The 16672-nt window shown below is 53.9% G+C and overlaps 1 protein-coding gene across 2 annotated transcripts in view; it reads left to right on the forward strand.

Annotated features, from left to right (window-relative positions):
- Positions 1-13254, forward strand: part of RCSD1 (RCSD domain containing 1) — a 60361-nt gene extending 47107 nt beyond the window's left edge. For both annotated transcript variants that reach the window (XM_059146855.1, XM_059146853.1), the window contains 4 exons: positions 3510-3581; positions 7079-7276; positions 9186-9839; positions 11522-13254. In XM_059146855.1, coding sequence (XP_059002838.1) covers positions 3510-3581; positions 7079-7276; positions 9186-9839; positions 11522-11554 — 957 coding nt within the window. In that variant the 3' untranslated portion in view covers positions 11555-13254. The remainder of the gene's footprint in view (positions 1-3509; positions 3582-7078; positions 7277-9185; positions 9840-11521) is intronic.
- The last annotated feature ends 3418 nt before the right edge of the window (positions 13255-16672 follow it).

Genomic DNA, 16672 nt, shown 5'->3' on the forward strand with positions numbered 1-16672 from the left:
AATCAGAGTATTCAGAGGCCTCGTCGCCCTCGTGTGTGAATGACCAGCGTCACGCACAGCAGCCGGGCGCTGACATCACAGATCTAGCCGGCAGTAGATTCCCAGGCTCGGTATGTACCTGCTCTTGTTTATCCCATCGTAGCTGTAAGAGGGACTTCTCTGTGCCCCTCCCAGAGCCAAAGCCTTCCTGGTGGCTACACCACGGTCCCCCAGAAGCGAGCTTGCATGTTTTCTCGTCCAGCCTGGGAGACCCACCCCGAGAGGGAGCCAGGAAGCCAAACGCAGCTCAGTTCCCACATCTCACCTCAGCCACCTCTCTCCTTCCGTTCTGGGGACCAGCAACCTGATAATGGACACGCGCTGCCCGTGTGACCTTGAGCGCCTGTGGTCGTGAATGTGTGGAGGACAGAGACAGTTTCAAACCTTTCCCACCGGCTTATAGGCGGAGGCCCATCAGAGAAAGCGGAAATGCGCTGCTGCTGCCGGTCAAGGAGGGTGGGGGCACCTAGAGGTTACTGCTCTGAGGTTACTCCCCCAGGCCCTGCACAAGGGTCTCTTTCTGGAATGGGAACCCCAAGAAACACGGTTTTTAAAAACTGAGGATTTTTGGAATTTCTTCAAACACCAGTATTATGATTCTGTGGCCTCAAGGAGTTACTAGCCAGTGCTATGATCAGATACATGCCAACGACTTCTCTTTACGGAGGGTCAGCTTCTCCTGGTGACTCTCAGCCCTTGGGCTTGGTGTCTGTGGCTGTGGCCCTTAGGAGCCTACCTGTGGCTGCCCCCCATGACCCGGGCTCAGCCCTGGGGAAGCCCCTGTCTTGCACTGAGCCTGCTTCCTTATTTGTGAAACGGGACACGAACACTAGCCAGACAGATGACAGGGGCTGGACGGGGACGTTTTATTCCCTGGAATAAAAGCAGAGCGAGTCAGGTTAGTTCAGCGGCTCTGGGAGAAACCGGTCTCCAGGCTCAGCCCCTGGGGGACTGCCCAGCAGAGAGACGGCCTCTAAGAGCCAAGGGCTGGACGAGTAGGAGAGCGGAGTTTAGAAGGATAACCTTGCCTGAAGTAGAAGTGGCAGGCTGCTTGCACGTAGGAAGGACATTGCTTCCAGGACCAATGACGTCTTGTCACCGGGGTGATCAGGGGAAATAAAAAGAACCAGCCGCTTTGACTGGCCAGGCGGGAGGGAGGCTGCTGCCTGCAGGAACTGAGTTCCTGAAGCCTGGGGGCATGGGGCTCGAGGGAGGGCTCCAGTCAGGGCACTGCTCAGGGCGGGCAGGGTCTCCTCACTGCTTCGTCACTGCTGCCCCTCCAGCCACAAGACTAGTTGGCCAAACCCTCTGCCAGAGAAAGGATGAAAAGCTCTCCCAGCTGAAAAATCAGCTCCACAATTTCTAGACCTTCTAGGAACGTCACATGTAGACGTACATACTTCTGTTCAGAGCCTGAGCTCCAGGGAAGATGGAGCCCTGTGTTAGACGGCGGGGGGAATGCTGTCCCCTGCTGCCGTGTCCGGGAACTGCACTGGCCGCGGCGCCCGCGTCTTCCCACTCTGCGGCCCAAGTCAAAAGACCATGGGCTGGGAGCCTGGGCTGGGTTCCCAGCGGTCCTACAGCACAGGGGCTGCTGTCATCCAAAGTCCCCTCTCTCATGAAGATAGTGGTCGTCCGGGGAAGAGAAGTTTCTGATACGACACAAAGTGAGCTTTGTCAGCAAAACCCTTGCTGCGGTTCCCAAAACAGTCTCTTCAGAAACAACGGCTCCTGTGACATTTCACCGTAAAGCCCAGAAATCAAAACCGACTGATCTGGGTCTGGAAGCTCTTTGCCCTCATCAGGGACACGTGGCTCCTTGCACGGCTGCTGTGGGAATGTCTGACAGGGTGAACTCATGGGACCAAAGGCACCTTCTTCGCACTGGAGGTGTCCTTAGAATCATTGTTTTCTTAAAGATCTTACTATGTGTTTGACAGAGAGGACATGAGCAGGGGGAAAGGGCAGAGGGAGAAGCAGACTCCCTGCTGAGTGGAAGCTCAGGCTCGGGCTCCATCCCACGACCCCGGGATCAAGACCTGAGCCGAAGGTGAACTTTTCACCGACTAAGGCGCCCAGGCGCCCCAGAATCATTTATACTAACCTGCCTGCCTGGGTCTTAGTTGTCAGGCTGAGGCCAGGGCACCCGAGTGCCAGCTGGAAACTGAACCAGCCCAGCCCCTCTCTCTCAATGTGAGACCTTAAAAAGGTCCCAAGGAGTTCGCCTGAGTAAGTCTTCCTCCTTCCATTACTAACGTACAATTATCCTGTTAATAAATACCTCAGACCCCCTCCAAGAGGTGGGTGCCGCTCCTCTTTATGATGCAGGTGAACTAGCACGTGGGGGCAGGAAACGCATGTGGGGTCTCCAAACTGTGGACGAGTCCGAATCCTGCCCCGGCCTCTGCTACACCACACGGCGCCTCGCCGTCACCATCACGCCACTGTCTTCACTCCGAGTTGGGACCCATATATCAGGGGACCCAGACTCAAGTGACAGGGATGTGACACAAAACAAGGAGTCCATTTTTTTTTTTAAGATTTTATTTATTTATTTGACAGAGAGATCACAAGTAGGCAGAGAGGCAGGCAGAGAGAGAGGGAAGCAGACTCCCTGCGGGGCAGAGAACCCGATGCAGGACTCGATCCCAGGACCTGGGATCATGACCTGAGCTGAAGGCAGAGGCTTTAACCCACTGAGCCACCCAGGCACCCCAGGAGTCCATTTTTTAAATAAAATAAACTACAGATGAGATTCCTGAAGTACATTCATTACAAAAACATCTCCAGCTGGTGGAAAGTTTGGTGGTTTTCCACGTATGTGTCAACCGCTGGCTGCGTCCACGGCCAGACGCCAAGTCACACTCTTCCTAGAACCAGCGCGATGCCCGAAGGCGGCAGGGATCGGCGTCTGCTTCATCAGGATGAAGTGCCAATGTTCTGGAGAACGACGATCGATAATTAAAACACGGGTCGGATTTTTCCAAAAATATCATTAGTTCAAGGGAGAGATTTCGGTTGTGCCTCTGTGACGTTTCAGCTTTGGTCTGTAGTTGTGGTTTTGTTTGTGCAAACAGAACAAATGGTCATTTTGCCTTTTCTCTTCAGAATTCCCTCCCTGTGGGCTCACGTTGTTGAAGGTCATGAGGTGAAGCTCTTGTGCCCTCCGACATAGTCTGTTCTCGCTTCATGACCTTGAGGTCTTCCTTCCTGGGGCAGGAGGCCTCTTGTGTTTCGGAGTCTGTCCTGCCAGCTCTGATTCACAGGTGCAAGTGCTCTTGCTGGCTGTGAGATGGGGGGCGTGTGGAGGGGAGCCTAGGCTGGCACAGGCCTGGCGCGGGAAGTGCGGAGCTGAGGCTAAGTGGGAAAGTGGTGAAACCAGCTCCTGCCCCTGTGCCTTGCGAGCTCCGCCAGAATGCCACCTCCCTGCGGCTCGCTCATTTGGCTGTTTTGGTCCGTTTGCTCTATAGAAATCACCGCCCAGTGCAAGCCATCCTCCTAAAATCAAGGTGAAGAGCTCGCCTCTGATCGAGAAGCTCCAGGTAAGCGTAGAATGGTTCCCCGTGGCTACTCTGATGCCCCCATCTCTTATCCGACATCCACATGCCTCTGGGGCTCCTGAGGGTAGGACCTGCTGTCACCTGAAGACTTGATCTCTGCTAACCGGCTACGAAGGATGAGTTCTGTCTCGGGACAAAGGGCCAAACTATAGATCCCACCAAGCACGAGCTCCGTACTTAACAGCTAAGGGTTGGTGGATAATGGGGTGGCCCGAGAGTCTAGCAAAAGACATGGGCACCTGGGTGGCTCAGTGGGTTAAACCTCTGCCTTCAGCTCAGATCATGATCTCAGGGTTCTGAGATCGAGTCCCGCATTGGGCTCTCTGCTCGGCAGGGAGCCTGCTTCCTCCTCTCTCTCTCTCTGCTTGCCTCTCTGCCTACTTGTGATTTCTGTCAAATAAATAAAAATCTTAAAAAAAAAAAAAAAGAAAAAGAAAAAAAACATGATAGCGCAAGAAATGCTCCAGGACTAGCCAAGTCCTCTCCCCCAAGACCTGAATGCCCCCACAAACCATTTCAGTCTCACACATAACGGAACCTCCGCGGCTGGACATTGCGTGGATTTGCCCAAATCTGTCGTTAGTACAGCCTGCACCACCCCCCATCACCTTGTAGCCCTCGCTACTGTGCCCATAGCTGGCTGTCTGTCCTGGGGGGTAAATGAACCGTGTGGCACTGACCTTGAGCCCACGGTCTTTTGGGGTGAGACAAGACATCCATGCATGATACAACAGATGACATACAGATCTACGTTGTGTTAGCCGCCCAACTCCTGCTGCTCCAGACTGGGGTTTCTCTACCTGGCAACACTGAGGCCCCGGGGGCATGTTGTGGCATGGCACTGCCTTCTGCATTCCAAGATGCTTAACAGCATCCCTGGTCCCTACCCGCTAGAGGCACCAGCACTTGTGACGATGGGAACCATCTCTAGGCAGCAGCAGATATCTCCTGGGACACCCTCCCCATCCCAGGTCAGAACACGGCTCTAGAACTTTAGAACAAGAGAGGACTAGAGTGGGCAGGGGTAGTTAATGAAGGCTTTATGAAATGCCTAGACCCTGAGTTGGTTCTCAAGGATGGGAGGCTGGAAAGGAAGGAGGAAGGTGCTCCCGTTGTGGGAACAGCATGAGCTAAAGCTAAGAGGAAGGTTGGCATCGGTCTTGGCCGGGCCTGTGGAGGCTTCCTGGCTTTCACCACGGTCTCTGCCTGGGCACCCAGCAGAGCAGCCAGGCCTTCGTGCTCCGCACCCTCCTGTCCGGGCCCGTCTGGGAAAACCAGCTCATCAGCCTCACCCCAAAGCCGTTATGAGGGATGTGTCGAGACGAGTAGCCACAGCTCCTGCCTCCACCTCTGGGAGAGCCCAGGGATTTGGCCCCCCGCCTGGTTTGGGGTTAAGCAAAGCATCTCCAGTTTCTGGCCGTGAGCCCACCCTGCGCAGGGTGTGAGGGGGCTCCCCTGACGTTGAATTCCTACCGAGAAGCCCTGATTGCATTCCAGCTCCAAGGGAGGAGTGGGAGCCGCCTGCCACACAGGAGGCTGCCAGGGTCCCATGTTCATAAGGAGGATCTCAGAAGGGTCTCCAGATGCCCATGCCCGAGTACAGGGTAGCCCAGGACCTGCACCCTTGCCTCCCCACCCCCATCCGAATGCCAGAAATTCGTTCCCACGGGCTCTGTGCCCCCAGGGCTGTTCTCCTTCCCTTCCCCATCTTTAAGGAGTCTCTCTGGGAAGCAAGCAACTGAGAATAAGGCTGTGATCGCTAATCATTCTACCTCATTAAGAATGTCAGCAACAGGATGACAATTTGGCCAGATCCCATAGGAGCCTTATTTTGTTAGAAAGGGGAGAGGGCAGGGGGAGCCAAGAACTCTAAGAAATGCATCATCCACTAGACTTTTCATCCAAATATTCTATTAGATGAGTACGGAGTATGGATTTTCCTCCCAGGGGTAGTCCATGATTCAAAGTTCAGGTTTCCTGCTGGCCAGCGAGATGTATTTTATTTGCAAGCAGTCTTAGAGGCGGAACTTCCAGCTTGAACTTGGGCGGGGAGGGAGACATCAAAGCTCTAACGCCCCACCCTGAAGCCCTGTCACCGGGCCTGTCCCTTGGTGCTCCTTGCTGCTTTCGGGCATGGCTCGGGCTCACGGCGTTGCTATGTAACTTTTCTGTTTTTCATTCTTACCAGGACTCAGCCTGTCCGTGTTACAAGTTCTTTCTTCAAATCACAGTCGAACATACTGACACTTTCCTAGACATGAGTAACTCCGTGTCGTCTGCAGGTCCTAAAGCACACACAGGGGTTCTCCAAGCCAGCAGAGCTCTGGCAGGAGGAAGGGAGCACCCGCACAGCTCTGGAGGGAGGGGCGGGTGGTGGCAGGACACAGCAACGGGACCAGGTCAGAGAGGACTCTGGCGGGCAGCTAACCAGTTTGGACAAAGAAAGAACGCGAGACTCCGGCTACTTACTGGACTCAGTGGAGATCAGACAGCTGTTAGGAGGAAGACCCGAGTTTCGCAGACCTCTCTGTCTGTGTGGACGGCTTCCCCTGAGCCATCTGTCCCCTCCCTGTCAGGCTTCCCTGCTGTCTGCTGGTCTGGAAGACGTCTGTGCAAGGGTTGGGGGACCCAGAGGGTGACAGAGCTAGAAGGAGTGCCCGTAGCACGGACCGCAGACCACACAGCCGTCGGGCACCACGGCCTTCTCCACAGCCGTGGGATGGAGCTGGGCCTCCCTGCCCCTCCGCCAGCCCAACTCCTGGCTCCCTGAGGCCTCAGTTCCCTTTAGGTCACCTTCCCTCGTGTTGCCCTCTGAATTCATCTGAGCCTGGTTTTCCCTGCCCCGCGATGGCCCTGGGGCACCCACACTGGTGTCTGGTCCACAAGCCCCTCTCAGAAGGGCTGGGCCGCCTGCTGTGTGCACCCCTCTGGCCATCTACCAGCAAGCCTTGAGGGACAAGCCAGCCTGGCTTGAATCCCAGGGCAGGCTCTGCGGCCACTTTCCTGATGGACACAAGAACAAAATGGACCGTGTAGGGCTGCTGTGTGCCAGCAAATAGTCGGCGTTCGGGAAGCAGGGACTGCGAGGGGCTCCCTCGAGAACAGGGACCAAGAGGTGGACCTGCTGCGACACTGTGTGTCTGCACATGCTGGTAGTTGCCATTTCTGCTTCCTCGTCTCTAAGCTGGGGCTGTTCCGTGGCATTTTTGTTGGATCCAAATCAGCACTTTCAGGGTATTCTGGAACGCAGCCTGTGGTCAGTCAGGGAGCAGGAGACAGCTCTCGTGGGCACTGCTTCCAGGCCCGGGACATGACACGCACACTTGGGATGGTGGATACTTGGTTAGGAAGCAACACGTAAGCCTCGTGTCACCTGTGATTGGTCCCCACCGGTTCCAGGCCCACATGCCCAGCAAGCTCCAGAAGAAGCGCTCGTGGTCCCCCACCGCTATTTAACAAGCCTCCCCTTTTCTCGGCAGGCCAATTTAGCTTTCGACCCAACGGCCCTGCTGCCTGGGGCCTCGCCCAAGAGTCCTGGGCTCAAGGCCGTGGTGTCACCGTTCCAGAGCCCACCCTCCACTCCCAGCAGCCCTGGCGTGCGGTCTCAGGAGCCCGAGGACGTGCCCGTGAGCTTTGACCAGCCTCCCGAAGGGAGCCGTCTGCCCTGTTTCAACAAGGTAGTGTCTGGGCCCGGAGCCCTGGGGAGCGTGGGGCTCCTCTGAAGAGATGGGCAGGATGGTCTCGAGTCTCTGCCCTGAGGACGCTGGCACTCTACTCAGAGCTGCCTTTCAACAGGAGGAAACTTTTCCTGTGGCTCCCACTCACCTGCCTCCTATATCGTCTCCCAGAGCTGTGCCCATCACCCGGAGGGCCGCCTAGGGGATGGAGCGCTCCGTCTCTGTGGAGAGAGGGCAGAGGGTTCAGGACAGGTCCCAGCTGCTCGGACTGTTGTGACAAAAACTGAGAAAAGTCTGAAGGCCTGATCAGTGACCCACACAGTGGGTGGGCAGGGTTGTGAGGGTTCCGAAACACGCGACTCTGGTGCCCCCTCTTCCTGCAACTTGCTCCGTTGAAAGAACATCCAAACTGTACCCTTTGCACAAAAGGACGTGGGGCCCATTTCTGTAGATGCTGCCATGATAGTGAGAGAGTTTTCCTATATCAGACCCTCGGCCCTACTGGACACGGTAAGAATCGGAGCTCCAGTCCAGCACTGTCCGGGCGGTGCCCAGAAAATTGGGGCCAGAGCCCGGCAGGGGCCAACATAAAGGGATCTGAGGCCTGGGGATGGCAAATGGATAGAACTTTAAAGAAATGGATGGAAAGAGTGGGGTCTTCCGGGCCATTTCAGAAAATTCATGGGGAAAAATCAAATGGGTAGAAACAGGTAGAACCCAGGGAAACAAACAGATGCTAAGTCTTGAGCCTGCGGGCTGGGGATAGAGCAGAGATCCTCCAGCTCAGGGTAATGGAAAGACCCCTGTCAGCAGAGAGGAACCCAGGGCAGAGCCTCCTCTCTTCATGGGATGCTCACCAGGGAGACGTGCAGAGGGAGGGGCGGGGCCGGGAGGGAGGGCTGCCACCTGGTTTTGATGAGGGAGAGGGGGTGCTTTAGCCTTCTGAGGGCAGCAGGGACCCTGCTGTGACGTCAGGGCCAGGCCTTGATAACCTAAAGGGCTGGCAGCACCATGGTCTCAGGAAAGGGCCTGGGAAGCCCTACAAGAATAAGATTAAAGGTTTATGAAATAAGATCTCATCTACATATAAAATTTTAAAGGACACAACACTTGCATAAAGCAGGGCATCCACATAAACATTTCCACCGCGCTTCTGGCAAAGTCCACTGGGCCTAGATGAGGCCCGAGTGACCGGGAGGCACACACACTTCCCGGACCGGACAGGATTGTCACATGGCTCCACTGGACGGTCCTAAGCCTTCTGCTCCTGGTGGACCGGAGCCCAGGAAAGAGAGGGCGTGCAGCTTTCCCGGGATTAGCCAGCTCTGCAGAGGGCTGGGGGGGCCAGGCTGGGGAAGGGGGCGAAGCTGGTCACCGGCTGTGCGGCTCTGTCCCCATGAGGTCCCTGAGCAGGGCTAGGCCAGCTGCAGACCCCTAATGCTCTTGTCTGTTGGGTTCACCTGGGTCAAAGTAAAAGGTCCTAAATGTTAAAACATGACTCTTATAAAAAACAGACATTGATTTTATTCAGCTCGTCCATTTGTGAGGAAACCTGTAATATGGAAAAGCTCATGCAAAGAACCTCAAAGACCTGGTTATTTATAGGCAGCTAAAAAAAAATGTTGGTATTAAATTGCTAAATTCGACACCGAACAGATTAATGTTTTACAGGATAATGAAGGTTATCGTTTTTAGTGGATGGAAAGCATTTGCATCTTTATGAGGCAAAAACCTACAGGTCAGCTGTGACTTCACAACCCCAGATACCCAGCACGCAGGGGTCCGTTTTCCTGGAAAGTCAAGGGCCCTTGGAGGCCGGCTGAGGAAGCCGCAGACTGACATCGGAAGACACGCCGTCCGCTTGGCCCTTCTCACAGGCCGCGACTAACTTCTCCTCATGCTCTTCCAGGTGCGGACGAAGGGCTCCATAAAAAGGCGCCCTCCCTCCAGGCGATTCCGGAGGTCCCAGTCAGACTGTGGGGACCTGGCCGACCTCAGGGCCCCCGCGTCATCCCAGGAGAATGGTGCCAAGGAAGAGAATGGGGACGAGGTGTTCCCACCCCACAGTGAGGCCCTGGGTTCTCCTCCTCCCGGCGAGGGGCCGGCGGGGGCCCGGGAGAAGCCTCCTCTGAGGAGGACGTCCAGCCGAGCGGAGAGGCAGGAGAAGGGCCAGGCCGTGGATGACGCGCAGCCGCCCCAGAAGGCCGTGGGGGGCTCTGACGAGGAGGCCAGCCCACGTCCAGCCACAGGGGAGGCTGTCCCGCCAGGCCAAGCCTCCAACCCGGAGGCCGAGAATGGTCGCAGGAGCCCCACAGAAGGAAAAGAAGAGACAGAAAAGAGGGAGGCAAAGGAGGCGACGGCAGCAAAGGAAGACGAAGAGCCCAGACAGAGCCGAGACGCAGCGGGGTCGGCAGAGGGCGCTGCGGGGGAGGCCCCAGCAGGCCCCCCCCGGGGGGCGGAGGTCCCCCACATCCCGGAGCAGGGCAAAGGCGAGGAAAAGGACGAGGCAGGGGCCGTTCTGGAGCCAGGCTGCTGCCCCAGCGAGGAGGCCCCCGAGACAGAGGTGAGCGGCCTGCACGATGCCGGGAGGCGGCCAGGGCTCGAGTGTGTCTGCTTATGCGTCCTCACAAATCAGCTCAGTTGGGCAGAAAAAAGGCCCCGGATTGACAGCCCATTGTGGATGGTGAGGGGACAGAGACACAGGAAAGGGAAGCAGGCCCAGGAAGCCCGGGAGACCAGCAGCTCCTTGGACACGCTAAGGAAAGCAGAGTGTGGCCCTGGGCAGGGGGTTCCCTGGGGAAGCCCAAAGCACAAGCAAGGGGGAAACCGTGTGTGCGTGTGTGTGTGCATGTGCATGTGCAGCGTGTGGGAGGAGGCTGGAGAAGCTTCGGGGTGAAGATGGCATTCGAGTGGGGCCATTCGAGGAGGAGGCTTTGTGGCGGACACAAGGGCACAGAGGCAGGGGGTCCCTCGGCCCTGCCCACCCCCCTTCCTGGCCCTTCAGCAGCCCCTTCACTTGTGTTGAGCTGAAACTGCACGTTCCTTTGTTACTGTCGCCCATTGCTGCTCACGAGGTGCCCACGTGCCTTCCACGTCCCTGTCTCGGCAGCCCCAGGCCTTAGGGGCTTTACCTCCTGCTGCTCCACTGTCATGGCCCCTTCCTTACCTCTACAGTCAGACTCACCCCCACCACCGGGATTCCTGGTCTCCAGACCTGCCCTACACAGTAGCACCCAATTCCTCTTCCTGAAAACAGCATCTCAAGGTCTATGCTCCTGCCCCAGACGCTTTGATACCACACATTGGAAAATCGAGTTCCTGTTCCTCTCCGTGCTGAACTTTCTCCCAACTTTCCCTCCCCGCCATCACGGCGCCCACGCCTCCAGCCGGCCTCCAGCACCCACCGCCCCAGGAGAGGCAAGGCACCAGCCCATGTATCCTGCCGTGGCCTCCTCCATTGACACCTACACCCCCAGTGGAGATTTCCCTTGGTGCCGCCTGGAAACCGCCCCACTACCTCCATGTCCTCCGCAGGCGTCCCCCGACCGCTCCAGTGAGACAGCCGCAGGGACCCCTGCAGTCGCTTACACTCAGCACAGCGCGTTCCGGTGGCCCAGGGCCCAGGCCGTGGTCACATGCCGAGGACACTCTCGTAAATGTCTCTGCTTCCAGCCAGAGACCCCATGGTCTGAGGCGTGGTGCAGCCGCAGCCCGGAAGGAGCCAGAAGTCATGCTTTGGGTTGAATGTTGACTGAACAGCGATTTTCCCTTTTGTTAGAGCATCCACCTTCTGTTTTGGGTTGTGTTCTTTTCCCACTTTTACGCCACCAAAACTTCTGAAGCAGTGGAGCGGGAGGATGAGACGGAGCGAGAGTGGATGCGTAGGTGGGAAGCCAGCGCGGCGAGGGCGCGGGAGCCGGGCGTCAAGGAGCAGGCGAAGTCACCTAATAGTTGAAGGTTAAATCCTGACTCCGCGACTTCCTAGCTGTGTGACCTAGGGGAAGCCACTTGACCCTCCTGTGCCTTCACGGCTCCACCTGCGGAACGGAGCTAACAGAGTATCTAACGTGTCTTGCTTTTGTGAGGAATAAAGGAGCTGGTGCTGTGGAGCACACCGCGTTGTCGCCACTGCCACTGCCACTCGTGTTACATTCTTGCTGGGTCCGCCGTCCCCAAGGACATCTGCCAAGCATCAGGATGTCCCCCACTGTCTTCCCAACTCATCTGTTCCTCCTGTGTTTGCAGGATAACCCCCCTGTCCAGGACACTAAGATGTGAGGAGCTCACCGTGCCTAGTGATGTGGCTGCCGGAGACGCCTCTTTCAAAGGAGCAACAAGAGTAGCAGCCAATGAAGCCATCACCGACGCAGAGCTCGTGGAGGGTCTGGAGCGGCCCGAGACAGACCACACTGTTTCTAGGCCTCCACGCTGACATTCTCCCGCAGGTAGAGATCAGTCAAAGGCCGGCAGCCTTGCATCACCTTGAGTTCGTGTCTCAATGGACTTGGTTTAAGAAAAAAAACAAAAACTTAGAACAGTTTACTGTGGGGACAGCTCCCCGGAAGCCTCGCCAACCTGGGGGCCTGGCTCCTACTGCACCCACCTGTCCCTGTGGCTGACCTCAGAACTGGATTCTGACTTAGCTTCTCAGATTTTGTTTTGTGCAAAGCAATAGCCTTTTTAACGCTCTGAACTTTTTATGATTCTCAGATGTGAGTAAAAACTGATTTCAGGTGGGTGGAAACAAAAGCAAAGACTGTTGCTGAAATAGAAGTCCCGTCAGTTACAGAAGACCTCGGCTATGGAAAAGCTTAAATTGTGGAGACCCCGAGACAACCTCTCAGCTTTTTCCACATGGGAACCGGCCAACCAATTTTTAAAACATTGGCCTGGAAGCGGTACTTACTGCACCATTTAAAAATATGTATTAGGAACCTTTGCTGTCTGGGACTTTTCCAGTCTGTGGTACCCAGGGAGGGGACAGGCTCAGCCCACGCTCTTCCCAGGGGAGGAGGAGGTGGAGACGGGCAGATCCGGAGAAGCAGATGTGAGGTGTCACGGTTCTGCACGCGCTGCCTTTCCTCATCCTGAGAGCAGAGTGGGGAGACCTTAACAATGCCCGCCCTCTGACACATCTTGGGGAGGAAATGTGCAGTTCTGCAAGACGTCCTTGAGCCTGGAGTAGGTGCTTCCTGGGAGGTGCTGGCGCATCTGTTTTGAAAGGTACAGGACAAAGACATATTCCTACCTTCCCTGGGAAGCTGCTCTTGAATCAAAGCCCAGGCTCCCTTTCCGGACGGGATTGGGGGGCCTGGGTTTTCAGCCTCTTCTCAACGGGTTGCTCTGGCTTTAATGTTCGGTGTGGAAAGTGCAAGGGGCTTTGCAAGGAGCAGGGGCCATTTCCTCTCCCCTCCTGATGCATAGCTGTTTATCCAAATACTCGGTTAATCTTTGGTGTTGGTTCTCATCCGGGGTGGAGGGTTTCAGCGTCTCGTTGCGCTGATGTGGTAGACGGAGCAGCTGTTTCTCTGAAGGTCCGTCCGGCAGCCTCCTACCCTGACTTCAGAAACCATGTCCCAGACAAAAAGGCCTCTGTCCCTGCCAGTACCTCAGCGGTCTCAGTACAGTTTTATAGTACAGTACAGGCTCCTAGGACCGTTTTCCTAACTCCAGATAGTGTTCGTACTTGGGATATATATTTTTTCAAAGATTTTTTTTTCCAAAAGTTTTTTCAAAACTTTTAAAAATACAAGCATTTTCTAGACCTTGTAACTCAGTTAAGCCCGAAATTTTAAGTTTTATGTTTTAGCAGGATTTCGGAGCTAGGTGTGTTCCAGTTATTTTGAGGTCCACATAACCCTTAGCTATCGCTCCCTCCCCCGTCCACCCGTCTGTACCTGTCCCTCTCCTATCTGCCCGTCCATCTATACCAACAGAGATGTGTTACCCCCTAAACAATACATGATTTTATTTACGTATGTCTTTGGATTGTTTATGACACACACATCTGGGCCAGAGTTTAGTGAATGTGTGCGTGTTTGTGAGCATGTGTGACAAAAGAAGGGACACCTGCCACTTTCCTTTACTTGAAAAAGGAATAGGCCAGGCAGCCTGGGATGTAGCTGTGAGAACAAAACAATCTTTTGTCTGGAGGCATGATAGCTACAGCAGCAGGTGGTTAAGGAACAATGCATAATGACAAGAATGGGACCCCAGAGGAGCAGCCGTAATGGGGTCAGAATGATTTTCTACCGGCGCAGTTCCTAATGCTCACGTTATTGGATCTACCTTGTGAGAAGTCCGAGGCCCTTTCCTGGGCTGTGGGCCGTGGGTGCGGGATTCACGAAGAGCTCAAACTGTCTGGATTCCGAGGCTGTCCTGCCGTGGGTCACCATCCTTCCCAAAGCAACTGCGATTATGTGACGTGTTGCATTTGCAGATCTGGAATTTCAAAATTGGGAATCCGAGAAATCCATTTGTGTCTTAGTTAGCACAAAGCCATCCCCGGGCCAGGAAGACTTGGTTTGGTTCAGGCTTCCCTGATAGGCTTGAAGGAAAAACACGGATTTCTTCACAGCTACAAGGCTGGAGAGAGGAGTCAGAGGTGTTGTGTTCCTCCTCTGCCTCTGTCTTCGGCCTGATTTGCATACTGTGTCTTTCCTTTCTCCAGAAAGGGAGCAAGAAAAACAAAAACCCTGAATGCTTTGAAGGGAGATGCCAGTATTTGATCTGAGGCTGTTCCATGGTTTCAGCAACATGTGGGACAAGTAACCAGGTGACCACAGGAAGCCCAGGGGCCTCCACTGTCCTCCCTGAGCTGCCCCTGGACAAAGCTTGGTTTGCCAGTCAACTAGACCCTCAAAAAACATATGTCTAACAAAGGGTTAAATTAGTGGACAGGCAGCCAGTAGTTCATCACCTCCTTTGACGAGACACTCTTGGCCACGTGACTGTGTAACAGAGTTGATGAATGAGGACCTGCTGTTGCTAATGAAAGAAACCCAACTTCAACTGGCCGATAAAATCCAGAAAACTGGGGGCGCCTGGGTGGCTCAGTGGGTCGAGCCTCTACCTTCGGCTCAGGTCATGATCTCAGGGTCCTAGGATCGAGCCCCGAGTCGGGCTCTCTGCTCAGCTAGTGGAGCCTGCTTCCTCCTCTCTCTCCCTGCCTCTCTGCCTACTTATGATCTCCGTCTGTCAAATAAATAAATAAATAAAGTCTTAAAAAAAAACACACAGAAAACTGTATCTATCTATGAATCTCTCTCTCTCTCTCCCTCCCTACATACTGAATAATATAAGTTAAAAACCCGTGGATAGGCCTAAATACAATACTCAAGCAATATCAGAAGGCTCGCTTTGTTTTTTGGTCTCTGCTTTCCTCTGTGTTGGCCGTATCTCCCAAGCAGGCCCTTCACAGCCTATAAGCCCAATGGAAAGAGCTTATTCTTTCCCAATAGCACCGGGGAAAGAAAACCTACAAAGGATTTCTATAAACCCTGTGTGGATCACATGTTCATACTGGAACCAGCCTTTACGACTGAGAAGCTGCGGAGATCAGACCGGCCAGGCCTGGGTCGTGTGACCTCCGGCGCTAAGGGCTAGGTTAGCCACTCCTGTGCAGTCTGCAAGGACTGTGACTGAGGACAGTGGGTGTCCAATGGGGTGCTGTTACCAAAGGAAATTATTCTGGAAGATCTAAAAAACACAGCAACAGATGTGTCCAACAGCGCAATCCCAGACACACCAATCTACTATTGCATGGTTTACTAAAACATTAAATTTTGTTTGACCCCTCAGCAAGATCTCATCAACGTTGTGCTTATGGGCCAGGTAAACATAGTAGGAGCAGAATGCTAGAAAAGTCTAGGGGCAGGAGACAGAATTTTCTGACTTCCCAATCTTGCTTGGGACAACCCAGGCTCCCACTCAGCCCAGTGACGTCCTGGCCAGAGTGGCTATGGTTGCCGAGAAGACTTGTGCTCCAGCACTGCCCTCAGATCCCTGGGGAGCTGTGGAATTCCGGAGAGGCTCCGCTGTGCCCAGACGGGCAGGAAACCATGGCTCTTTGAGACTCCGGAGGAGGAGACAATGTAAACGTTGTGTACTTCTCAGTGAAAAGGGAGCCTGGGTAAAGCCACCTACCTCCAGAACCAGAGCATAAAGACTTCTTACTCCTTCTAATCCTGGAAAGCTGTGGCCTTCTCCGTGGGAGCTGTAACACTCTGGTCCTTGCAGTGCCAGGGAGGGGCTAGGAGGAAAACAGGATGCAGAAGGAAGGGGTCAAAACAAGCAAGCCCCCCCACCCCCACCAGCTACTCCTGTAAGTAATGATTCTGGCCCTTCAAGGTGTCATTTTACATAAAAATCTGAGAAAATTACTTGAATTTAGGCAAACCTATAATGTCAGTTATCACACTTCTCAACCAGTTCTTTTTAAAAGAGTAAGTGGACTGGATTGCACTTAAGCAAGCGTTCAAAGAAGACTCTAGAATGACGATGTACGGTTGGTGCTCAAGAAAACAGGAGGAGCCCTGACACTAGTTGTTACCGCTGGATGGACCAAGGAACCCATGGGTGCTGGATGGCTCCAGGAACTCAGTCCCATCATGGCTGCACCAGCCCCCTCAGGAGTGACCGTAATAGCTTTACTGACGAACTCCAGAAGGAGCTGGGCTGAAAAATCAAAAGGGCCTGTTTTACACTGCCTCAGAGTCTGTGTCTCTTTTCTTTTACCAAGCACAAAGAAACGCAGAGTTCTTAAGGTATGATTTAGGGTGCCTGGGTGGCTCAGTTGATAAGTGTCTGACTTCAGCTCAGGTCATGATCCCAGTGTCTTGGGATTGAGTCTCACATCAGGCTCCCTGCTCATCGGGGACCCTGCTTGTGCTCTCTCTCTATCAGATAAAAAAATGAAATCTTTAAAAATAAATAAATAAAGTGTAATTTAAAGGAGTTAATTATCCTTATTTTTTCTTATTATAAAAGCAATACATCTTTATTTTAGAAAATCTGTGGAGGAAAAGAAAAATAATTAAGAAAAAACATGTTTGGGAGCCTGGGTGGCTCAGTGGGTTAAAGCCTCTGCCTTCGGCTCAGGTCATGATCTCGGGGTCCTGGGATCGAGTCCCGCATCAGGCTCTCTGCTCAGCGGGGAGCCTGCTTCCTCCTCTCTCTGCCTGCCTCTCTGCCTACTTGTGATCTGTCTCTGTCAAAGAAATAAATAAAATTTAAAAAAAAAAAAAGAAAAAAAAGAAAAAGAAAAAACATGTTTATAACTCCCCTACCAAGAAATAGCTAGTATTAAGACTTTATGGAGTTTTTCTAGTTTTTTTTAATCTGCATATGTATTTTTGCTTTAATTCTTGTTACAAAATTAAGTTCTCCTTACATGTA

This window comes from Mustela lutreola, chromosome 14, assembly GCF_030435805.1.
Source record: "Mustela lutreola isolate mMusLut2 chromosome 14, mMusLut2.pri, whole genome shotgun sequence".
NCBI classification, from domain to species: domain Eukaryota; kingdom Metazoa; phylum Chordata; class Mammalia; order Carnivora; family Mustelidae; genus Mustela; species Mustela lutreola.